Raw genomic sequence first — 25,956 nt, forward strand, 5'->3', positions numbered from 1 at the left:
AACTAACGATTATTTTCACTGCTGATTAATCTACTGATTCATTTCATGATCAATGAATTAATCATTTAGTCCATAAAATGAACAAAGAACAAAGTGAGCACAAAGCGTGCAAAGACTCTTAAAATTGCTTGTTTTGTCAAACCAACAGACCAAAACCCAAAGACTATCATACTACTACCATTATAAATGACAAAGAGAAAAAGCAAATCCTTACATGTAAGAAGCTCGAACCAGCAAATATTTAACGATACATATGAAACGATTGATCGATTATCAAAATAGTTGGAAATGAATTTGTTTCGATCAGCAAATCGATCAATGAACTAACTGTTGCAGCTCAAGTCACCATCTAGTACTGAATAGGTTGAAGCTTTGAAGGCATTGAAACCTTTGAAATCAATTCCTGCCTCAATGAGTTCACATATCTTTTATGACACAAGGTGAAAAGTCAGTTTATGTCCCTCTGGTGCCTGAAGATCAATATTAATCTGTCATAATGATTAGTTCAAGTGGAGGCTACAAATCTAGATCAGTATAAGGTAGTGCATTTCTTTACTAATTAAGGGGAGGGACACCATTACTGTTTTAACATTAAACCCTCACTTGTCCTCTGGCTGATCCTGCAATCCTCTTTTCTTTCTTTCTTTCCTTTTTTTCCCCCTTTTTTTTATTTGGCCATACAGCTATAAATAACAGCAGGCTTCTCTGATAATTTGTCTGGAAGATGTTAACATTTTCAGCAGTGTCTTTTAGGCTAGCCACACTGAATTTAGTCTGGGCTAATGCCGAGGTAACACTGGGGTAATTCTAAGTCAGTGCTATCCATCGCTTGGCTCAACTAATCAATCATTCAGACTAATCAATCATTCTCTCTTTTCTTTGTCCTGCAGTGGTGGAGGTGAAGAGCAGCCTACCCTCGGGCATGCAGAGCCCAGTAGGAACAGCGAGTGAGCAGAGAGGAGGAGGTGGAGATGCTGGTGAGTAGGGAGCCCTGTAGTCCTTGAGGGGGAGTTCATGTCTCTGATTGGGGTTTGATTTAGTGGGTGCCACCTGAAATGTCTCCTAAAAGTAGACCAGTTGACTGCCTTTGAGGTTTTGGGGTAACTTTTTATGGTCTTTGGGTGGGTTCAAGAGTTACTTATAGGAGAACTGAACTGAAGTTTGAAAATATGCCTTAAATCACCTCTGTCCTGTTGTCAGGCTGCCAAATCTAGTTGAGCTGAGCCCTTTCACCTGTGCTGACTCCCCCTGCGATCCGAGGTCCCGGTCCACAAAAAAGTTTGGGCCACCGGCTCCACGGCACTATATTTAGTTCAGGGCCGGAATTCACACGCTGATATCACTGAGACATTACTAGAAGGATGTATCATCCATAGTCGGGCAGTAGCGTGTGCAGTGACAGTTGTATATATTGATCCTGATCTACACACTTACATAACTTCTATTTAACCTTGTCTCATACTGAATAGTAGACTATTGGCATGCTAGGGTTTATTTATTAACTATGATAGATTGTGAGTGATGGTAGTAAGCAGAAAACCAGAGGACTGTTGAGTCTTCCCCTCAACTCTCCCTCAATGTCGTCCCCTGGAGCCAGACCAACTCTAATTCAATCCAGACTAATTCAACTAGGAGTTCATGATAATGGGTTTGATATCTTGTTGATAAGCTTGTTTCAGGTTATTGAGAAAATGATTCTCGGGCCACTTAAGGGGTTCCACGGGTCTTTGAGAGTGTTAAGGTGTCAGTCTCCTGAAACCCAGGTGCTTGTTGGATCATCCAGCCTGATCTGAAACACCCTCCTCCCTGGGGATTAGGGCTGTGTCTGACAATTGTTTTCAATTTTCTGAATCTGCCAGTCTGCACAGCTTTCCCACTTCATGCAGTGAAGCGACTTGACTGTCGAGATCTTGTTTTGCTGTAGTGTGCAACAACATGATTGCCTATATGGAAAGATTGTTGGAGAGTGTGGCCACTATCCCCATACTTGAATAATCATTGTGTCATACCACTCGCTACGATAGAAAACCTTATCAAAAAAGCTTATTGAAAAATGCTTTCTCCATCTGACGTGATCATAAAACACATTGTACAGAGTAGTCTTTTTCAAGAAGACCTTGGCCTTCGGGCTTTGTGGTATCACAGAAGCCCTTTCAAATGACTCAGCTGACGTAGTTCTAGGCTGTAAGGGATCATTTCAAGGGGTCTTTTTTAGTGGTCCAGTAGTTTCACAATGGTTTCAGAAAGGTATAGTTGCTTTCCGAATTATAGGCAGCCAGTGTGTTAGTTTTCCCCCAAAGAAGCCAGTAATATAGAAAATAGAACATGACAATGTGATGCAAAGACAAACGAGGACATGATTTCAATAAAATATTCTATACTGTCAAATATACAAGACAGTTATGAAAGTTAAAACAATGCAAAATGGACAACAGACATCAACAATTGATCAGGATGAGTAACGCTGACTTCATTGTTCATTGTTCCATCACCAGGCGGGTGTCCGGCAGAAGGCCCAGGTGGAGGAGGAAGTGGAGGCCCAGTGGACCTGCGGACAGAGCCCAGGGTGGGGTCTCTTTCTGGGGGTGTGGCAGCGGTGGACACATCCCTGAGAGAGCAGCAGCTCCAGCAGGAACTTGTACTACTCAAACAGCAGCAGGAACTCCAGAAACAGCTGCTGTTTGCAGAGTTCCAGAAAAAACACGAAGTGCTCACAAGACAGCATGAGGTGCAGCTGCAGGAACACCTGAAGGTAGCTAGTCAGGTTTGTCTCTGACTAGTCCACAAGAGACAAAGCTTCCTCTCTCCTCTAGGATTCCATCTATCTAGGATCTCATACTCTCATCTCTCATCTGTTTGTTAACCAACCTGTCAGTGATACAGCTCGCCGGTTGGTTTATTTGTCACTAAGGTATGTATGTGTGTGTGTTTATGTATATGTGTGTGTGTGTAAGCAACAACAAGAGCTGTTGGCGGCAAAGCGGCAACAGGAGCTGGAGCAGAAGAGGAAACTAGAGCAACAAAGACACGAAGAGCAGGAGAAACACCGACTGGAGCAACAACTGCTGCTGCTGAGGAACAAAGAGAAAGGCAAAGAGAGTAGGTCACACCGCTGCTTTTACTATCACGCTCTGCACATGTTTGCTTTGTGTCTGCAAGCTGCCCCTATAAAGACAGTAAAGTGTCCTGACTGCTGTCCTCTCTCCTCAATTTTATTTGGAAGGTGCCATCGCCAGTACAGAGGTAAAACTGAAGCTGCAGGAGTTCCTTCTCAATAAGAAAGAGCCTGGCATTGGCGGACTGAACCATTCCTTCTCCCCAAAGTGTTGGTGAGGGCTCAACCTGTCCCTGGACACATCACTCGCATTGTTGAAAGTGATGTCATTTTCTGAACTTACCAGGCTTTTTCTACTTGTTCTAATACTGCCTGTACCCACTTGTTAATAGATTTCACAATATTGGCACATATCATGTATCACGATACAACCTAAAATGATTTTGATATTATTCTATGGCCATATTTGCCCAGCCCTCCTGGACTGTGTGAATGAGAAATGGGTTTGTCAAGTGAACTGTCAGGTGTCCTGTCCTGTCTCTACGTTGAGGAGCAGTCTGTAGTCTGACCCAAGCAGCTTCAACACTCACTCAGTGTTCATCTAGGTTTCTAAACCAGGGCCCAAGTATGTCAAAACCACTTGTAGGAATCAAGCCCAAGTTAACACTTCAGACTTAAAAAATATGAGACTTGAAATTGAAATGCAGAAAATATGTGTAGCCTTCCTGTTAATAAGTAAATCATTTGTGAAACTAGTTACTGAGGTTATATTAGAAAAACCATGATGCCAAGACAAATAAATATCTGGTTCCCATAATGATATTTATCAATATTAGATTACATAGTACAAGTAAACATTTGTAATCAAACTCATGTGGTTTAAAAAGTATAGATAAATATACAGATTGAATAGATATACTGATCCAGATCCTGATACATGAATTGATAAGACATAACCAATAGTAACAATATTGCTGGTGTCCTTTTGAATTTCTGGCCTCTGAATAAGCTCTGTCTTATCTGAATAATATCCTGACATGCCAGATGGTTTGTTACACAGAACCATTTGGAAAAGTGCCGCTAGAAACGGTCTGGAAAGGGGCGGGCACTTTCAAAATATACTTGGCAGGGGATTGGACAAACCATTTGTCCATCACCATCTATCATAGGCCAACCTCTTTAGGAGCTGTCAGATTGTTTTCAAACGAACAGTTGCTTCTCTCGATGGCCATCACACCAAATCCACGCCTGTAGATGCCAGTAGTTCTTCAAAGGAGGCTGATTGTTCCGAAACACTCAAGTGCAAAGCTTGAAGCCTGGAAAGATGGATTTAGGAGATCACGTGAAGACATCAGTGTTTGGCTGACAACAAGCCATCTCTTTAACAGAGTAACAAATGTAATGTATTCCATGTCTGAAACAGGCCTGTAAATGACATGATGTCATGTCCAGTTCATTTCAACAGGAAATGTTTCACTTATCTTAAGCATTACAAGAAAATGCCATGTTTCGGTGTTGGTCCTTGTGAAGCTTTTTCCTAAATCCATTTTGCACCACGGTTCAGCAATAATAATCTGTCGAAGAAGAGACAGAGAAAATATTTCCACTTGCACAGTAACAGGAAATAACAGGAAAGGCATTCTAGGAAATGTAGGAAATGACTAATTGAAGAACAAGTATGCTAAGCAGGTCGACAGAAAATGACTTTACTGGGACACTTCATTACTTAATATTGTGACTGTTTTACCAGACAGCTCACTGGCTTTCCTCCTGTGTTCTCATATGTGTGTGTGTGTGTGTGTGTGTGTGTGTGTGTTTGTGTATGTGTCTGCAGGGGAGTCCAGCACACCTCCCTGGAGCAGGGCTCTCCTCCACAGAGTAACACCCCGGGAACTCCTCCCTCCTACAAACTGCCCCCACTTCTGGGGAACTACGAGGGCAAAGATGACTTCCCGCTGCGCAAGACAGGTAGGAGAGACACACTGAGATGGAAGAGGAGTGTGTTTGTGTGATTTGTCACTTGCCATGCAAAAGTAGTTTGACGAAGGACTATGCGGAGGTGGAGTGTGGTGCGTTTATGTATATGTGTGAGTCAGTGTGGGTCTGACTCATCAGGGAAGAGGTAGCCCAAACCTAGAGATAACACACACACACACACACACACACACACACACAGAGTTTAAGATATAACTGATACCATTTGAAAGCATTTCTCTGAACATGTCCATGTGATGTCGAAGGTCAGGAACTTAAAACTGGCTGTGTGCCTACACGAACCTGAATTGACTGTTGACTAAGCCCCGCCCGCGATGAGTTACTATTGCTATGTCTGTTAAGCTTTTAATTCAGTTCAATTCCATCCTGTTCCTGTTGTGTGCATTTTCAATTAGTGCATATGAAAAAGACACCAGAATTAGAAAACCAGAAAAAGATTTGATGCTTGGCTGAGGTGGAACTGTCAGTGCATTTGTAAAAACAAAAAGGAAACAGTGAATAGATTAAACGCCACATTTCCATCATAATCTGCACATTGTTGTAGTTTGAGCTTGAGTGCTTTTTTATTTATGCCATATTGTTGCAAATTAGTACCGCCAAATGTTTGTAGTCACCCCAATCTTATCATCATTGAAACTGTAGTGGTTGAATTCTTTTTTTTTCAATTTGTATTTTTTTTTATTTTAATCGAAATTCAGCTTAAAAGTTAACATTTTTAAAATGTCATTTGTTCTCAGTCTGGATGGACAATAGACAAAAGCAGGCGTCTTCTAGCCATTACTACTAGTTTGGCCAGGTGAAATGACAACAGTTGCTGACAGCTGTGGGAAACATAATAAGCTAATGTTAGCTTCATGAGTTGGTTTAAGATGCTATAACTGGCTGACTTTGTAATGTTTCCAGCTGACACTTTTTTATACCAGAGTCTTAAAATTTGCAGTTGCACATATATGATGTTGTGCTGAAGACTGAGGCATGTAGCTTCTGTCTCTGGAAAGTTAGCATTTTTACCAGTTGATGATCCGTGTAGACGACTTGGAAATAAACAGTGTTGTTCTTTTATAGAGTTAGCTATAGTCTTAGTATTTTAGTGCAGTGTGATAAGGCAAATGTAAGAATGCGACAAAAAGTACAAAAGCATTAGCTCATTAACAGCTGCTGCTACCATTAGCCTAAGAGCTAACCTATGACATTGACTCTGATAGCATCTAGCAGTGGCTTCCACAGTGGTAAGCTACTACACAGTGGATGTGCTAGGCCAGAACAGTGCTTTTTAACTTTCTGTAGTTAAGGATATGCAAAGTCTTGTCATTGGACACACAGTTTGGTTACTACTGTAGCTAGTAAGTTAGCTAGCCATACATGCTGTTGTCATAATATAGCCGTAGCCATGTAGCAATGCAGCTCCGGTTCAGTGTGATATGAGTGACACTTAAGTGGGCCTTTTATCTGTTCAATCATCTCATCTGTTAAAAAGGAAGGATCTATTCTTTTCGCTAAGCTCAAGCTTCGGGCTACTGAGTGATATTTCCTCACATACTCAACAGCATTTGTCATCTGGGATGAATACACACTTGAAATTCCAAATGGGCTCCTGAAGTTCAGCAGCAGAAATGATTTTTACAGAACACTTTACTTTACAGACATGGCCGACACATGTCAAAACAGACCGTCATCAGGCCGTCTTTAGTGCGAAGTGGCACAATCAGATGAACCGCAGTTAAACTAATTTGTATCTGGAGTTCTGTGGTCTTAGTATTAACATGTGTCCTTGGGTACTGTATCTAGGCTGCTGCAGTCTTACAGATGATAATGAAATTCTGATGGATTTATAGAAAAAAATACAGGTCTTGCTCAGCTGGATTTGTCATTTGCTGCCATGATGCCACACAGTCAAATAGTAACCGATAACAAAGCATCCAAATATTTGTAGATCCCAGACTGTTGGATACTGTCCAGGCAGCTTAAACTAATAAAACCTGCATGCCTTTTCCTCTTCCTGCTCCTTGCCCTTAAACCTGACCTGTAGACCAAAGCTAGCTTAAAATACACTCTCTGTAGCTGCTTATCTAGCAATCCCGCAAGCCAAGCCAAAATGTGAAGCCAGCCAAAATGTAATGTAGGCTTACCAGACAGCGTGTGCTCCTGTGCGCCCTGATAGTCTCCTGTTGGCAAATCACCGGGCACCTTTAATACCCCCACAAAATACTCCGCAAAACAAAACACTGCACTTCACAATAAAGCAAACAGAGATACAAAAAAAGTAATGACTTAATACTGTAACCTAAAAATGAAAACAACACAAGAATTAAAAAAGGCAAAATCAATAATACACAAAAGCAACTACATCAACAAAAAAAATAATTTTCTTCTTTCAACTACTACTACTGTACTATAACAAAGAAGGGTTGGTGATTGTTGGCTCCAAGCTGAGCAGGTTTCATTCATTCCCTCTTTCTTTCCTTGTCTGCCTGGGTCTCTGGACCAGTGTCCGAGCCGAACCTGAAGGTGCGTTCACGATTGAAGCAGAAGGTGGCAGAGAGGCGGAGTTCTCCACTCCTTCGCAGGAAGGATGGAACTATTATCAGCACCTTTAAGAAGAGAGCCATAGAGATATCAGGTGAACACACACACACACACATACACACACACACACACACACACACATGTGCTTTACATACAGTACATGACAGTGGTTTCCTGAAAGAATTGCAAGTTTGAACAAAGAACTCAGTTATAGTGTTGCATAGTGTGTGAACACTCATTGTGAATAAGTAAGGGATAATGTTATCAGGAATTAATTGCCTCTGCAAAGTCCTGATTATAGACACCTCGGAGGGCATTATCCCGCTTATACCACGGTCACTTGCCAAAGAAAAAAACATTTGCGTATATTTTCGTGTGTTTTGCGATCAATAACATTGCATAACATTTTTTCACAAGCGGTAACTCTGATTTGCTGCTAACACCTGAAAGTAATACTAATAGCTGAAACAATCCCATAAGGTTCTTTTGTAATGGAAATGTTGTTACCTACGCCAGTAAATATGACAGACCTTAGATATACAGTACCTTAGATTCTGAGCAATAAGAGATAGTTAGTCCGCTCGGCTCATTGAATCCTTCGGCTCAGCTATTAGCCAGATAGCTAACGTTGTGCTTGTCACTGCCCCCAAACCAATAGAATATTTCACGAACAGATGACTGGCCGGCTGCAGCCCGAAGTATTGATTTTAATAGCAAATGGGATGTTGGAGGTTTGCTTGATATAGTACGCTCAGAGGGGACAACGCACACTAAGTCAGTTAACCCAGTGTTTACTCACCTTTGTTATAAGTTATTGATTACTTGCTATGGACAGTTCATCCACCTGACACTTAGGTTACCCTTTTTTTCTATTTTCTACAGCCCTGACTGTAGGCTTCTTGTTGCAGCTTGTGTGTTACAAGCGCCACCCTGTGGTGTTCAGAGGATGATGCTCTGAAGGACTACACTTTATGTTGTAAATAAGATATTCAGATTTTTTTTTTTTTTTTACATTTATTTCAAACGTTGAGGTGTCTGCAGTCAGCTGATGCCAATGCCGGTCATTTTAAATACAGGCTATAGCATATTATTGTAGAAGGATAAACAGGCAGCGTCACTGAAACTACCTGAGGATTTACTCCCGTGAATCAAAACTTAATTGACCATGACCCTGACCATGGTATAAATGGTATTCATAATACATGACACATTTTATGAATAACTCAAAGATTAATTCTGCTCGCTCTCTTTTTCGGTGCGTCTCGTCCAGTGTCCTCTCTCTGTAATAGCGCTCCAGGTTCAGGTCCCAGCAGTCCCAACAGTTCCAATTCGGCTATCGCCAACGGCAACACGGGATCGGTCCCCAACATACAGACTGAGGTGAGCACAAGGACACGCACTAACAATTCATGTTATGATTTAAAATTATACTCACTGACTCATCCAGCACAGGTTTCATTTTATCGCATTCATTACTTCACATTGAACGAACAGCTTGAGTTTGCCACCTACAGTTTACTGTGGTTCAAGAAGAGTCAAGTGAGTTTATTTGTACATGTACAAATAAATCAAAGTGCTTTATAGAGAAAATGCATCAACACAAAATGGGTAAATGGCTGTAAAAAGACAAAAGAACTCGATAGAACTGTATATTAATGAAGGGGGGAGTGATTGTCTTCCCCCCCAGTTTAAAAGGGGGAAACACTCCTTCTCTTGAACTTCGACTGGGAACGTGTAATGGTAGCAGTGAGGATTGATTGATCAGAGGGTTGGTGTGGTTTGTACTATTTCCGTTGTGTTGTTCTCAACTTGCAGCAGATTTCTGTATTCGACACTGTCTCCTAATTTGTGTTGTGTTTTCTGTATTTTCTTGTGTTTTATATTTTTGCGGTGAGTTAGGGTTAGAGGCTGTTGTATTTTGGATTGCATGTGTTTTCTTAAGTTGTAGTTCATTGTACATTAAGAATACTTTTAGCCTTCCAGGACTTGACATCCTCAAGTCAGCTCAGTCAGCTGTTTCACCTGATTTGAAAGGAACTATAGCTGCATGTTGTCAGCGTTACAAGGATAAGGAATTATCTATTTTACACACATAAAATACAAAGTAAATTGGGCCTTATATAGAACCTTGGAGTACACCACAAGTGACAGTAGCAGATAAGGATGACATTTATAGGTCTTCATTATAGATTGAATTCTGGGTATAACTTTATCACATACTTCCTCAAGAAGGCTGCGGAATTATGTCCACTGAGCAAGTAGTGGCCTACAAACCGTACAAAACTCATATTGAGTTTGTCATTTTCATTATTTTACATAACACAGAACACCTTTTCTGGAAAGTAGAATGCATATTTTAACAGGGATAACAAACCTTGTAAATGTGAGCTGATAAACATGGTAATTTATCCCAATGTGTGAGGATGAACTTTTATATTTTCATTGAAGTCTAAAGCGGGGTTCAAACAGAAAGTGGGGTAAAACAGCTGGACAGTTTTGGTTATTTGCAGATGTGTTTGATGGGGGTATCAGATAATTATTAAATATGCATGTAAGCAGCCAAAGCCCAAATAATGAGCTACTAGAAAGAGGATTCAGTTAGTGAAATGAGTTGATTTGTGAGAGATGCTTACAGTAGATGTTAAAAACAATGGGTACGATAGAAACTTCAATAAATCTACAGACAACCCTCTCAAATACTGCTAACATTTTACATAGCAAGACACCTAAACTAACCAGTCTGTCTGTCTGTGTGTCTGCCTGTCTGCAGCTGAGATCTCTCCATCAGACACTGGGGGCTGATGGGACATTGAGTCCTTTGAATCTCTACACCTCGCCCTCCTTGCCGAATATCTCCTTGGGCCTCCCTGCCAACACACACATCACGGTGGGTCATTAAACATGCACAAAAACAAATAGGCGCACATAAAGACATACAATATATATTCTATTTTTTCATTACTGTAGCAGTTGATCTGTGATGAATGAGTTTTACAAGCTGGGTCAAAAGGTGTCACCTGACCTGCAGCCTTGCCACTGGCCAATACAGAAATTACCATACCAGTGATTGTGAGGTTGTGGCCTTGAGCCTGTGTGGTAACCATGGTAATGCCCCTGTACAGCCTAACCAGAAGCTGTCCAACCAGCAAGAGGCTGAGCGTCAAGCCATCCAGTCACTGCGTGGGGGCGGAGCTTTAACAGGGAAGTTTCTCTCCACATCCTCCCTACCTGCAGGTAAGCTCTCCCACAGCTCATTATTTGAGTTAGTATGGTTTAATTGTTACACACGAAATACATTTGTATGTAAGTACACGTACGATGCAATGTTATTTATTATTGAGGAAAACATGTAATTACTTTTGAAATGTATTGGATTTTTAATAAATGTTTCTTTGCAGGGGTGGGGCATGATGTGGAGACACCACCCCCCAGCTCTCATTCTGCTCATTCCTCGTTACTGCAACATGTACTACTGCTGGAGCAGGCCAGACAACAGACTGCTATGCTAGCTGGTAACCACACTCAAACATAAGTACACTAAAGATTATGCTAACATCTACAGTAGTGTCCACTCATAGTATCCAACTCATTGTCTTTCTGCTATCACCCTCCAACAACCTAGTCCCCATGTACAGCCAGTCACCGCTGGTTACGGCAGAGAGGGGTGTGTCCAGTGGCATGCGGACAGTGAACAAACTGCCTCGCCATCGGCCCTTGGCTCGGACCCAGAGTGCACCTTTGCCCCAGTCTCCCCAAGCCTTGCAGCAGCTGGTAGTCCAACAGCAACACCAGCACTTCCTGGAGAAACACTACAAGGTACACACACACACACACACACACACACACACACACACACACACACACATACACCCTTTCATTCACACACGCACACGTTCACACACTGCTTTACCTTGTGTGTGTAGATGCTATCAAAGGGGACAGAGCTTCCCAGGCCGCCACCCACCCACCCAGAGGAGACAGAGGAGGAGTTGACAGAGACCAGTGACATGCAAGAGGATGACGCAGGGACAAGCCTTCACAGGTGTGGCATTTCTGACAAATGCCAGTCAGTCATTCATAGCGACTGATTGATCTTTACTGTATATCTATATATGGTATACATTATACGTATATGTTATTATTTTTAAGTCCGCCCTCTATTTCTGACCAATCAGGCTTCAGAAGGAGGGTTCCGATGACAGCACACCTTCCTCTGAGCGACTTGGTGTGCATGTAAAGGGTGAGGAGGAGTATGGGGCTGTGCACGTGAAAGGGGAGAGTACCGAGAGCGAGCTGGATGAAGAGGAAGAGGACGAAGACGTCATCCAGCTGAGGGAGGGTGACGAAGAAGAGAGGGGGGGCTACTCCCAGGTTAGTGTGTGAACGCAATGCTACTCTATGCAGAGACTGAATGTGCTGCAGTCTGCTTCACATTAAAAGGTCCCAGTGGCTCTCAGTAGCTCCATTTACTCTGCACATCCACTTTTATTCTAAGATACTGATTCCCAGCCAGGGGTACTTGCATCTGTTGGGTACACTGGTAGGGCAGGTTTAGTTATTAGCAATTTATAATTACTAATTGTAATTATTAAAAATTATAATAAAATTATCAATATTAATAATTACAGGGCACCACCCTGGAATCAGGGACCAAATGACCAAAGTAGAAAGAAATTCCAAAAGAAGGATGTTCACTTTAAATGTGAATAGTTATAAAAATTTAAAATTAAAGGAACGGGAAAGGAAATGAAACCGAGCACTGACCATCACAACTGGCTGTTTTCATCAAATATATGCACAAATAATGACAAAGAACTGCTCTGTACAATATAATAGAATGTATTTAACCTTAAAAATAGTGATCAATAATCAATATACTATAACAAACAAACATCATTATTCAACTACAGCTACAGCAGCTAAACTAAACACTTAAGTAACTCAAGCAACAGACAAGCACGTGGCGTGTGTGTGTGTGTGTGTGTATGGCAGAGAGAGAGAGCGAGAGTGAGAGATGGTGGGCCTGATCTCCTGAGAGATAATGTCATGTGAGTGTTCAAGATGGCGGACGTGGGCATGTCACGCCATTGCTGTTCAGTGGAGGTGACCACGCGAGACAAAACAATGGCGGGAGAGTGCCTGCCATGCCTTTAATCACGGTGTGTTTTTAGACAGAAATGAGATGAACTCTGCAGTTACGAATTTCGTTGGTGTGCTACCACGAGCACGTATTTAATGAACAATGGCTTGGTTAAGTTAACTCCAAGTGATCTGCTCACCACAGGTGTGTGTGTGGATGTGCATACTGTAGGTGTGTGCGTAGGTGTGGGTTAGTAGAGAGGAGACAGTGAGAAGAAAAAAGAGCTAATGATCGGCACACAGCAAGGAGGACGACCTACCGTGGAGAGACACAATACTTGCCTTTCTATCACTCGAGGCCGGGGAACAAACTCAGGATCACCTTCCGCTGGTCATTGTTCCTTGATACAAATGTGGCTTATGGTGTGCTCACACGGTGGCAAAGCTAACACTTAAAGTGCTACTGCTACATCGCTAAGTTAGCTTTACATTGTTGTTGGTACCATTACTGGTTTAATTGGGAGTGTGGATGAGTGTTTCTCGCTCTACTGCTGCATCCCTAACCTTACAGCATTATACCTGCTGGGTTATTTGGATCTGGTTCTATGAGTGTTTCTCGCTTTGCTGCTACACCATTAGCCTACCCCATGCTACTAGGGCATGACCTATGCTGAGGTGTGCTACCTTGTTAGATTATATTATTTTTGACAGTAACCTCGTCTTGACATTGCTGATCATGCTCTCCTCTCTTGCATGGTGCCTTGACAGATGTCCATCAGGACTTGGTATCTAACACCTCAAACAGGCTCTGACGGATAGTGCTCGCACTAATTGCAGCTGCCTGCCATTGACAGAGAGGGCCGCGAGATTGGCCAGTTTGGACAGTAGCATAACTGAGGCTGATTTACCTCCTTCAAGGATGCCTGCATTTGGCCCCCCTTCGGGTTCTAAGCACCACAGGCATGATGACGCCTCCAACTGTAAGAAAAACGAAAAAGTGTGATAAACCTCAGTTTGCCCAGATCTCAATTTCTTCTAAATTTACAGCCCAGCAGTCATCCTGCTACCATTGTCACTACAGTATCAGAGCCGCCACTCCAGGCTGTGGATAAGGGTGAGACCCTAGCCTCTTTATCTTCTGTTGTAGGCCAACATGATGAAGATACACTATCTATTGCGGCTTCAGGGAATCTTCTTACTGATAAGGGACCAGTAGGACTGGTTGAATTGGAGGGAGAGTCCCACTTCCCCTCAGTGACAGGCTCTCACAGGTCAGAAGCAGGGTCCTTAAAGGCTGGCCTTTTCACAGTAGATCAAGCCATTCACTTGGCCATATTGCGGCTGCCCCTGTAGAGGCTGCTCCCTCTTGCGCCATTTCTAAGCACACTCCATAACCATCTGCCTTCAGAGTTCCACCGTCAGCTCCGTACATTGGTGAACTTCAGAGGTGCTGGTCAGATACAAAGGCATTCTCCCACCCGCCGAGCAACTGCAGGGCTTTGGCTGCTATGAGTGATGCTGCCCAATATGGATTGGAACAGATGCCAAAAGCGGGATAGTTAGGGTTTCAGACCGATGCCTTCGTTTTCTGCCTTCGTCAGCCCTGCCTGTTGTGGTTCTTGCTGTTGGAACCGACCAGTCCATTGGGACAGGATGCACTAAAGCTCACTACTGAGTTCCTGTGAGCAGGCTGTGGTCCAGACCCTACTTAATGCCTGTTGTCCTAGTCTTTATATTCCCACTGTTTAAGCCCCTTAAATGGGCTGACATTAGATGGCTGTCTGGTAAGACTGCCTTTCTCTTTGCTATTGCATCTGCTAAGAGAGTTGGGGAGCTGCATGCCCTGTCAGGTGCCAGGGACTGCCTGAATAGGAATTCTGATGGGTCTGGGATTGCTACGTGGCCCAACCCCTTATTTCTTCCCAAGAGGCTTTGTGCTTTTCACGTCAATCAGTTTGGCAGTCTTCACCTCAAAGCGAGGGGCAGGGGAACTGCATCCTTGATGTCAGTCTCATTTGTCCAGTTCGGGCTCTGAGACACTACTTTGATCTGTCGGCTGGGTTTCGTAAGTCTGATGCACTGTTAGGTTTTATGGAGGGCACGGGAAGGGTAGCGGCTTGTCTAAGCAGAGGCTTTCAAACTGGGTTGTTGGTACTTTAACACAGGAATATCAGCTCAGGGGCCTCCAAGTTCCTGCTGTGAAGTGTCATTCAACCGTAAGTGTCCCCACTTCTTGGGCTGCCTTGAGGGGTGTCCCACTAAGAGACATCTGTGTTGCAGCTACATCGGCTTCGTCCTGTGCCTTTGCCTGCTTCTACAGGGTTAAAGTGGCCTCCCGTCATCCTGTGACGATAGCATTCTTGTCTGCTCCTTTGGTCAGTAACTGAGGCTCTGTGAGTACAGACTCCGCATGACTTTGTTGGTATGAGTCATCCAGGCATTACATACCGTCTCTGATGGTCTGGAAGAATGAAATGGAATGAGAGATACAACTGTAACTGAGGTTGTATGAATTCTGGATGACTGCCTGAGTTCATTGTCACTCACATTGCTTGCGTCACGAGGTCACACGTGGCTTTGTTGGTATTATGTCTCGACGTCCTGTGCATGCACAATGCGCAACAGGTATTACATACCGTCTCTGGCGGTCATCCATTACCATCCACTTTAAAATCAGTTGAAATTAGCACTTTTTAGAAAATGGTGGATGTGATCTACGATGGAGCTCATCTGATAGAGATAGGCAGGCACGTCAGACAAAAAAGCTGGGGAAGCACTGCTCTAAGATCTTAGGTCAGCCTTAAATTCTGGACATTTTGGTTACGCAGCATCATCCCACAGAAGGATGAATCACACGGATGCATCATCAGCCGACCTACTGCTGCTTTCTGTCTCACTGAGTTTCTTACAGTTGTTGCTGTGTGTTATAGCTGTGTGACTCATCACTGATAACTGTTGGTCTGTTACTTCAGTCCTAACCTCAGATGGCTTCAGGTGTTTATCACCCTCGCACAATTGTTTTTATACATAGAAATTCCTGATCTGCAGTGCGTTTGCAGACCACAACTGAGTATTATTTTCTTGTGTGCTGCTTCTTTAGAGATACAACACTTTGTTGTTTGGGGAGCTCATTACATAACATGCCTGTTATGTTCTCTTAAAGAAAAGTATGTAGTTTAGCTTACTTAAATTCAACTGAAGTGTGTGTTCACGTCAAAGAGAAGACAGAGTGTGCTTGAATAACTAGCTCATGTGCTGTCCATGGCTTAACACTGTGGTTTTTGACCAGATGGTAGCCTGCATGCTGTTTGAATAGATGTGTGTAAGTGAGGTTTCAGTATACAGACCTCAAGAGTGGACTGCTGATGAATTTGATCCAACCAAAAGCTTACTCTAAGTGGAGTTAACAACACAAGGCTAATTATTCATTTTAATGTACACTATATCAATCCTCTTAAATTGAGGAGAGCTCTTTTGCTAGTGGAGAACTTATGTTCTGCTCCTCATAAACCTCTTTCCTATTCAATCCTCTTCTAGCCATTTTTATCTGGTGATCCTACAGGTGGATCATTGCACATTTCCATTTTAGGCACCCTGCTACCCACTGTCAGTGTGACAGAATATCTTTGAACCCTAGCTAACATTATTTGTAGCCAGTTCAGTGAAGACTAGGTGCAAACACAAGACACATTCACATGACATTGCAGCTCATAGTTTTGGTTTAACAGACCACAATTTTTACTGTTTTGGTTCAGTCTCACCGTTGTCATCAACCTCATTATCAGCAGCAGCAGGAGGGTGTTTTCACTGTACACTACTGAACACTACCTACTTGGCACCAAACAGCAGGTAGACAAAGTGAGCAACTAGCTTGTGAATATAGTGGAGCATTAAAGAGGCAGAATTTTCCCCGAGGGAGTTCTGAAGACCCAGCCAGAGCCAGAAATAGAATGAATATTGGACTAAGCCATAAACACAGCTCCAAATGAATGCTAGTGTTGCTCTGTTTCTGCTCAGTGTGTTGTAAAAAATTGGCTTCTATGATGTAGTGGATGCGTGGTTGCAGTCACCTGGTCATTCACAGTGTGTTGAAATGCAACATTTAACAGAAAACGTAAGGAAACCACAGGCAGCCTTTGTTGATCCTAGCTGCTGTTGTCTTGGTGTGTCAGGACTCTTAAAGGGGAGCTCCACCGACTGAAGTCTGTTTCCAGGTCTTGGGTTGTAGTACTGCATGTGTGAGGAAAAAAAGTGTATGAACCCTCGTGTGTCTCCAGAAGGAGCTGTGTCAAGTCGGACTCAAGTGATGTAACCTGAGTCAGCGTTGGTTGGGGCTAGGGATGTTAATTATTAATCGCTGTTAAGAATGTAACCCGTTAAAAATGTTTCAACTGAAAATTAGAGATTAACTCGCTTATCTAATATATCTAAATAAAATACAAAATACTGACATGAGAAAATGTAGTTTATTAAAAAGACTCTTGTAAACCTTATATCATTTAAAAAAACAAAAAACTGTAGTGAATGTAGTGACCAAAAGAAAGAGATCGCGGATACAAGTGGCCGAAATGAGTTTCCCTGGTGGAGTGGCTAGGCTCAGCCATAGGTTGAACATACACAGGGAGCTCGGAGTAGAGCCGATGCTCCTTTGCATCGAAAGGAGCCAGCTGAGGTGGTTCAGGCATTTAGGATTCCTCCTGGGCATCTCCCTTTGGAGGTGTTCTGAGCACGAGACCCTGGGGCAGAGCCAGAACCCGCTGGAGGGATTATATATCTCATCTGGCCTGGCAATGCCTCAGGAGTCCCCAAAGTGTTGCCAGGAAGGACATCTGGAATACACTACTGTGCCTGCTGCCACCGTGACCTGACCCCAGATAAACAGAAAAACAATGGATGGATGGACAAAAAGACATTCTATACAAACTGATGTTAATACATTTAAGCTAGTAGCCTCAATATGAGTTGAATTTTGTTGAGCCAGTTGTTGAATAGTGACAGACAGGAGCTGCAATTCAAGAAATATAAATATATCATTTAGAATATAGAAATAATCATTTAAATTAACTATTGTAGCCAACACTGATTTTACATTAAATATAGATCATATTAGGTTAAAACAGCTTTCTAATAGAAAACATCCATAATTAATATGTTACTAATGATTACTCGATAATCGATTGATGAGGCAGCATAAATTATATGAATTGCTTAAAATTTTCAGTTCTAGTTAGGGCTAGAGACAAGTTTGAAAATGAAAACATCTGGGTGAAGTGTGGAGTTAAAAAGGACATAACACACCTGAATCTGTATAGTCAAGTGAATTGAGCCAAGTTGCATTGTGGTTAATAAAGGCATTAAGAAAAAAGAATGAATGGGACAAAAAAGATGACTGTATCTGCTCATTTGTTTTGATCCTCTTTAAAAAAATGCACTTCATGAGAACAACAGGGTTACAGGAGTGCATTGTTAAATCGATGGAGTAGCCTTTTAATGATCTGCAGGACTGGTCACACGATTTCTTCCTACCTAACCTTCACACCTCAGTGTTACTTTTTTCAGTGTTCTCTTTTCTTTTGCGTCATAACACCTCTGACTCAGGCAGCATCATATCCTAAAAAAGTCATACTGCAATTATTTTGACAAGCACTATGATTGCGATATGATTCATGATTGGTAGGAAACATCATTTTTGCAACACAATTTTTATTTTCACTGAAAAATCTATTAAAATCATGGTGGTGTGAGATTAGTTGCCAATCTGTTTTTCTTTCACCTGGAGAACAAGATTTGAGGGCCAGGACATCTTTGCAGCTCTACAGTACTTCATTATAATACTGTTTTTCACAAATTTGACCTTAATATTGCAGTTGACCATATTGAGATTTCGATCATTTTCCAATTAATCGTGCAGCCCTGCCTCTGACCCATGTCCACTGTGGGTGGTGATTGTGCCTGAAGGAGGCAGTTTGTATTTGAGGAGAGGGTTGAATGGATCAATCCAAAATGTAGAGCAGGATGAGTCATCAGGTGAAAGCTTTGACATTTTACAGAAACAGAAAAGTGTGGCATTTGGAACACTTTGTCATATATATGTATGTATATATGTATACATATACTGAACCAAGACAATCTCTTTTTACCAGTCCCAGCATGGAGACATGAGAGCCGATGGGTGTCCAGTCAAACTTGAGCAGAAAGACTGGCACACACACACACGTACTCACAAACACACACAATTGTTGACGGAGATGTGACATCACCAGCTGGTGACTCAACCACTGGACTCATCGCTATGTGTTGCTGTATGTCTGTATATCTTCAAGTGTGTGTGTGTGTGTGTGTTTTAGTGTCCACCCACACATGATGAGTCACCCAGTTCGCAGCAGGGAGCACAGCAACACCCCCTATATATAGACGCTACAGAGTGTGTGTGTGTGTGTGTGTGTGTCTGTCTGTCTGTCTGTCTGTCTGTCTGTGTGTCTGCGGTGCACATACACACACACATTCACAAACACTGTGTGGAGGTCGGTGATCAAGGAAATATCAAGTGTCATGAAAACTAAACACAGGTGTGACAGTTGTCATCATAAAAAGTATTTCGTTTTTATCAATCAAACGATCAGTCTGTCAGATCAGTCAATATGTTGTCAATCATATTTCATAGCATGTTTTCATACACTGACTTTTCTAATTTCAGTGTGTGTGTAATGACAGGCAAAGTGACAGGAAGGGGCTGGTGTCAAGCCTTCTGTCAGGTTTTATATGTGCACACTTGTCCTCCATCATTGCAGTGAATGGACTGATCTCTGATTCACCCCTAAATCATAACTTTCTCTCTCTCCCCCTTCCCATCAGGCCTTGCAGCAGCTGGGTGTGTTCCAGTCCCCGTTGCCCCACAGACCCCTGGGAAGAGCGCAGTCCTCGCCCGCAACCTCTGTCAATCCCATCAAACACCTCTTCACCACCGGTCAGCTTTTGTGTTGTTATTTTTCTTTTTTTTTTAATTTAGCAAGCTCAGAAATGTAATAAATCACATAAGTGTGTTATAGTAGCAGAATGTAGTAGTTGATCTATGGTTGCAACAGCTTAATGAAAACATGACACTTGACATTATGATAACCATCTCAGAAAACATCATCGTGTCATGGTGTTGATTTATTCTTGTGATCAGCTACAATGACCCTTAAAGGAATGAAAACAGAAGGTTTTTTGGTTGAACAGCCAAGTTTTATTATAATTTTACAAAATATCATGTCCTGACAGACATGAAACTTGATATAAACTTGAAATACATATATACAATAACAATAATATGGTAGAATCCAACACCAGGGATGAGCAAATGTACATGGTATGACAACTATCCAGGCTATACCTTGACAACGTACTGCTGCAACCCTAATTCAGAAAAATGAGTGCGTGCTGCCTTGTTTCAGACTACAAGGGGGTATTGAAAAGCTACTTTGTCATCTATGGATGTAAAGCTACACATGCAATCAAAATATGAAAACGTGTGTGTTCAGCTGTGATAGGTAGCCCGCCTGTGTGTTTCAGAGAGTCTTTGTCCATAAATATTTAATCCTTTCTATATTTTATGTGTCCTGCATACTTATATAAATAGTGAAGAACTAAAGTATGTCTGCTAGAAGTCTTGGGATAAATTCAATGTTCTGCATGTTACACATACATCACTTGTAGCTAGTGACATCTTGTGGTGCCGATTTGCTACTACAGAATAAATTGTGGAGGAACATTAACACGTTTGTTGTAGGTAATTTTTTTTATATCTGTATGTTCTCTCTCTCTCTCTATCTCTCTCTCTCTCTCTCTCTCTCTCTCCAGGACTCGTATATGACAGTCTGATGTTGAAGCATCAGTGTGTGTGTGGCAATGCTCACATCCACCCAGAGCATGCCGGGAGAGTGCAAAGCATCTGGTCCAGACTGCAGGAGACGGGCCTGCTGGGCCGCTGCGAGGTACACACACACACACACACACACACACACACACACACACACACATTATGCAAATAGGACATTTATCCTCAAGAGAGCCACGCCCACAATGATGTAATGTCATGGCTGGTGCACACACTGCAGGCTATCCCAGCATGCACTGCAATACACTGACAACATTCACCAGATGAAGTGAGTGAAGCTTTCTTGTCAGATAGCCCCAGTAATCATCATTTCTTGTACATATCTTTTTCCATCACACGCTCTGTATCTGCACACCAAACTTTCAATTTCCAACTCATCTACAATATGAAAGCTTTTTTTTCACACAATAGCTACTTGAGTCTAGCAGTTGCCAAATATCCATTCTAATATTTCTTCCTTATGTGCGAATTTAAAATGTGCAAACTCCTTACTCCGTCTCCCTCTACATCTGTGTGTGTGAGCAGAGGATCCGTGGGCGTAAAGCGTCTCTGGATGAGATCCAGTCTGTCCATTCAGAGTTTCACACTCTGCTGTATGGAACCAGTCCGCTGAATCGACACAAACTGGACCACAAGAAGCTACTGGGTACCTGTCTCTCTGTTTGTCTCTCTGTCTGTCTGTCTGTCTGTTCGTCTGTCCTCTCACATCTGCAGCTAAGGCTGTCCAATCTGATGCTATCGAATTGTAGAAGCATAATACAGACTAAAAACTACAAGTGTTCTATGTTTACACATTAAAATCTGAAAGGAAGCAGTGAGCTCACTATCCATGCCTCCATGTTTTATCCCTGATAATGCTACACTGTGAATAACAAATCCATATTGAAATAATGGTAAAAGTAACCTTGCCATCAAAAATCTGCTGGTCACCTTTTCCAACCATCTGCGCACTGTGTGCATATTAGTCATCGTGACATGATACTTTCAGCTGCAACAAGACCGATCAAGATCAGGGTGATATAATAGGGGTGTATACCCGACTCAGGATTTTGTTGTGCCAGATGTGCTGGATGTGCCAGTGTTCTCAAACAAGGGTTTAGTCAGAAAAAACTTTTATTGCAGACCCACTGAATTTCCCTAGTACCCGCTCAAAAAACTTGTTAAAGACTAATCATCCCTCTGTGGTTTGAGCACAGTGCACTAATAAGCGACATCATAATGCATCATAGCGTGCTGTAGACCCAATCATAATGTTTTTTTGACCGTAAATTCCAGGTAGAACACCCCTGCAGCACATCCTAGATAACGTACAATTGAATTGTCTTTCTTCATTATGTTATTTCAAAGTGTGTACATCTAATTCTGAAAATGAAAACAGATATAAACAAGTTTGACAATTTCAGATAACAGATATCTCCACAATGCACATCAGCTGCCAGTCATCTACCTGGAAGTGACAGTGGTTGTTAGTGCGATGTCTCGTTGATGCTGTCTACTCAGGGCTTTTGAAATGGCCTTCTAAAGACACATGGTGGACACAGCCTTAGTTGTTGGTGAACATAGATTTGTTTAAGAAGAATAATTTTCCATGCTTTGCAATGTTGAATAAACAGAGCTTACGGTATTTATTCCTGCAAGAAAGCAGTCACGTTGTCACTGCAGTCAAACAGTATCTCCAGCTCAGACAGGTCGATGCTGCCGACATTAGTGAATCCTTTATTACATTTGGGGACTGGTTGATGACTACTAAAATGCAGAAGTGGTGAATAAACAGTAGTCGTGATAAACATATACAGTAAATACAATTGAAAACCTCTAGAGCATAAGCACTCAGCATTGTTTAATCCTCAGGCAAAAAAATATTCATTCCAGTATACAAAACAAAACAATTAACCTCTGCTCTGATTGGTTGTTACAGGTCCAATCAGCCAGAAGATGTATGCTGTCCTTCCCTGTGGAGGAATAGGGGTGAGGCTCTTTCTCTACTCGCCTGCATGTCCATCTCTGTTCATCTGCCTGTCTGTGTATCAGTGTTTAAGCTCTGTGCTGCCCCCTGCAGGTGGACAGCGACACCGTGTGGAATGAGATGCACTCGTCAGCGGCGGTCCGAATGGCGGTCGGCTCAGTCATCGAGCTGGCCTTCAGAGTGGCGGCTGGGGAGCTGAAGGTAACAATTGCAGAAATACCACATGTACACAGTTCTGTGAACAAATAGACTAAGAACACTCTGTCTGACCCGTCTGACCCACTGTGTGTGTGTTTCTGTTCCAGAACGGCTTCGCAGTGGTGCGTCCACCAGGTCACCATGCTGAGGAGTCCACTGCCATGTTCGTACACCACAAGATCAATGTTACACCACTGCATGTTTCAATACGTCACACTTTGGTCACAACTAACCACTTTTTCTATGTTCTTGTGTGTGTGCGTGTGTGTGTGTGTGTGTGTGTGTGTATGAACAGGGGGTTTTGTTTCTTTAATTCAGTAGCCATCACTGCTAAGCTGCTGCAACAGAAACTGGGAGTAGGCAAGATCCTCATTGTGGACTGGGTGAGTAACACACAGAAACACACATACACACACACACATGATCTGTCAGCGTTGTCACCTGTCGCAGGGAAATAAGTTAACATACTTGTTTACATCTTTCAAAGCTTAAAAGTGTTAATTTTGCATTAAAAATGGTAAGTGTTTGTCAAACAGTACATTTTAATTAAATTTTTACTTTGTTGGCAGTATATAGTCATGCCAAAAGACTTTTCTGAAGACTAAATAGGATTTTGGGATAGTTCAGCGGTAAAGACATGAGCTGGAACCCTAGTCCGATGCCGATTTGACTTTGCTGCCACCTCCTGATTTAAAAGTACACCACAGTGTATTCAAAATAAACTCCAGACGGCCCAAAACATGTTGATCAGGGTTGCATTTAAGTTACCTCCCTGTTCATGTCTTGAATTAGCATATCTTGAACAACTTAATTCGCTCCCTGTTAAAAAAAAAGAGTCATGTGCCTCATGCATAACATTGTTCAGAATGAGCTCCCCAAATTTCTGTCCAACTACAATTTAGTGGCTTCAGTCATAACCAGTGGTGGAAATGTCCATGTTTGGCTGTTTTTGCATAAAAAAAACTGCCATTAAAGTTACTTAAAACAACAATGATTGCCGATATCTACTGAATATTTCCCCTCAATTTAATTAATGACTTCAAATACAAATGCAAAACAAAATTTTACACAGTTAAATGGAAAACAAAAGTTAGATATTTGAAGTTTCCCTTGTCTTGATTCCAGTGCCATTTTCATCTTTTCAGTTTGAGCTTTCAATTTCAAAAATGTTTAGTATGCAAAGGCTGAAACAGAAATACTCAATTTCTGTTTCAGCCTTTGCATTCTAAATTTCATGTTTTACTCTTACTCACTTCACATTTTCAACTTATCATTTTACATTTTAAGTTTGCTTTATAAATGTGCTTCTTATTTGTAAGAATTGAGGCCTGATAATTCCTCAATGTGTAATAAAATAGTAGTCTCTTAATTGTATCTCCTAATTTTAAATTATATATAGTAAAGTATGTAACACACCAGAGAAACAAGAGATTCTCCCCATTACCACTGCTGATCTGTCTATATATCTATCTATCTATCTATCTATCTATCTATCTATCTATCTTGCTGCAGCTGTTGTGTCTTTTTTTTTGCTAAAGTTTTTTCTACTTTTCATATTTACATCATCATCAGGCTAAACCCTTCAAAACGCAGTGATTTAGAAAAATTAGTTGGTGTGCATCACAAAGTGTAATTCACAGACCAGCTGATTCATTCTGCCACCCACACTGCCTGTTCATTTTGTGAAAGAAAAAAACACCCAGCTGGCTCATTGGTTCACTGGCCCATGGGCACCAGCCCATTTGGCTCAGCTTAACATCTGTGCAGGTCACAGAGAAAAGTTAGCATGACTCACTGCACACAGAGAGCCAATCCAGCTGCCTTAGTGCCACTAGAAGGTGCAAATATCTTTCCAGTTACACCCTTTAGACTTAATATGGATAGAGTTATGTTAAAAGCCGATAGTCTGTATGAAGACAATGCAATGCTGGTTGTTAAATGGTGTATTCACCACCAGCAATGCAAATTTTCAATTCGCATTGCTTGCACAAGTTCACCACATTACCAGAGTGTATTCACTCCAAAAAGCAAGATTACTGTACGTAAGACGTAAACTAGTGAGCAACAGCATGCACAGAGAGTGTGGTCCTATTTTAACCCCAAAAGATAAAAGGGCAGGAGGGACAGGTTATAAAATGTGTCATCCTGATCAGTAACTGGTGGGATGAGAGGGTGAAACAGTCCTTAATGAGAAAAACATTAGTGACATTACCTGCAGCGATCCTCCAGCAGCAGAAACAATATGTGCATCTCTATGTTAACATGAGGAACAGCTGATAAACTTCATTGATTATTTAAAACTCCTGACTCGTTTCCTTTGGAGAGTTTATAACTACAGCTCTTTGTTTTGCTGATTAAATGTGCCACAGTATTGACATGACATGACATTCATGGAAATGTTTAAAATAACTGAAAGCATCATAAAATCAGATGAACGGTGTGAACCTGCCTGTGTGGGTGCATCTAACGCGCTCTTTAAGAAGCAGGAAGCGGTTTCTGCTGCCTCACGATAGCAATCCGCCATCATCGTCAGTAAGATATGACCGTAAGATAGAGCCATGAGTGTTTATTCCTCCAGAGGCTCTGGCTCTGCCCCAGACTCTCTCCTCCAGAGCTGGCTGGCTCTGAGCAGAGGCCTGTACTCCCGCTCTGCCCAGCCCTCCCTGCACCTGCGCAAACGTGTTTTGTTTTGTTTCGAATGTGAGGCCTCTAGTGGCAGACGTTACACATGTGCATTTCATTTCTCCTTTCAGTAGAATATTTGGCTGCACAGCATAAGTCTGTGGGGACTGAGCCAACAGCAGGAAGGCATTAAAAGAAATTAAAATGATTTACAACAAAGCAGTTAGATTCCTTCATGTGTCTGTTTTGTTTGGATAAAATGTTGTAGATAGTGTGTTCATAGTGTCTGTATCATACCATCACATCACGACCTTCCCTCTGATGCCATCGTGACCTGTCACTGCAGGACATTCACCATGGCAACGGCACCCAGCAGGCCTTCTACAGTGACCCCAACGTCCTCTACATCTCCCTGCATCGCTACGACGATGGAAACTTCTTTCCTGGCAGTGGAGCTCCTGAGGAGGTACACACACACACACACACACACACACACACACACACACACACATGCACACAATGTAGAGGTGAGAATTCAGGAAATAGTTGTCAACCTGAGACCTGACAAATACAGTTCCTTCCTCATAAAACATCAGTAAAGCCAAGTTTTAAAGAAAGTCATTTAAACCGATGTCT

At 42.1% G+C, this 25,956-nt stretch overlaps 1 protein-coding gene across 3 annotated transcripts in view; it reads left to right on the forward strand.

Moving 5' to 3' along the window:
- Window positions 1-25,956, forward strand: part of hdac5 (histone deacetylase 5) — an 87,368-nt gene that overhangs the window by 49,757 nt on the left and 11,655 nt on the right. For all 3 annotated transcript variants that reach the window (XM_084372311.1, XM_084372310.1, XM_084372309.1), the window contains 21 exons: window positions 891-977; window positions 2,496-2,752; window positions 2,955-3,099; window positions 3,224-3,329; window positions 4,890-5,023; window positions 7,539-7,670; window positions 8,847-8,956; window positions 10,347-10,463; window positions 10,699-10,810; window positions 10,975-11,088; window positions 11,199-11,392; window positions 11,500-11,618; window positions 11,752-11,947; window positions 19,511-19,622; window positions 20,498-20,631; window positions 21,060-21,180; window positions 22,453-22,502; window positions 22,594-22,701; window positions 22,806-22,861; window positions 22,994-23,081; window positions 25,667-25,786. In XM_084372311.1, the coding sequence (XP_084228437.1) occupies window positions 891-977; window positions 2,496-2,752; window positions 2,955-3,099; window positions 3,224-3,329; window positions 4,890-5,023; window positions 7,539-7,670; window positions 8,847-8,956; window positions 10,347-10,463; window positions 10,699-10,810; window positions 10,975-11,088; window positions 11,199-11,392; window positions 11,500-11,618; window positions 11,752-11,947; window positions 19,511-19,622; window positions 20,498-20,631; window positions 21,060-21,180; window positions 22,453-22,502; window positions 22,594-22,701; window positions 22,806-22,861; window positions 22,994-23,081; window positions 25,667-25,786 (2,612 nt within the window). The remainder of the gene's footprint in view (window positions 1-890; window positions 978-2,495; window positions 2,753-2,954; window positions 3,100-3,223; window positions 3,330-4,889; window positions 5,024-7,538; window positions 7,671-8,846; window positions 8,957-10,346; window positions 10,464-10,698; window positions 10,811-10,974; window positions 11,089-11,198; window positions 11,393-11,499; window positions 11,619-11,751; window positions 11,948-19,510; window positions 19,623-20,497; window positions 20,632-21,059; window positions 21,181-22,452; window positions 22,503-22,593; window positions 22,702-22,805; window positions 22,862-22,993; window positions 23,082-25,666; window positions 25,787-25,956) is intronic.

Source organism: Pagrus pagrus, assembly GCF_965226575.1.
Source record: "Pagrus pagrus genome assembly, chromosome: 13".
In the NCBI taxonomy this organism is placed as follows: domain Eukaryota; kingdom Metazoa; phylum Chordata; class Actinopteri; order Spariformes; family Sparidae; genus Pagrus; species Pagrus pagrus.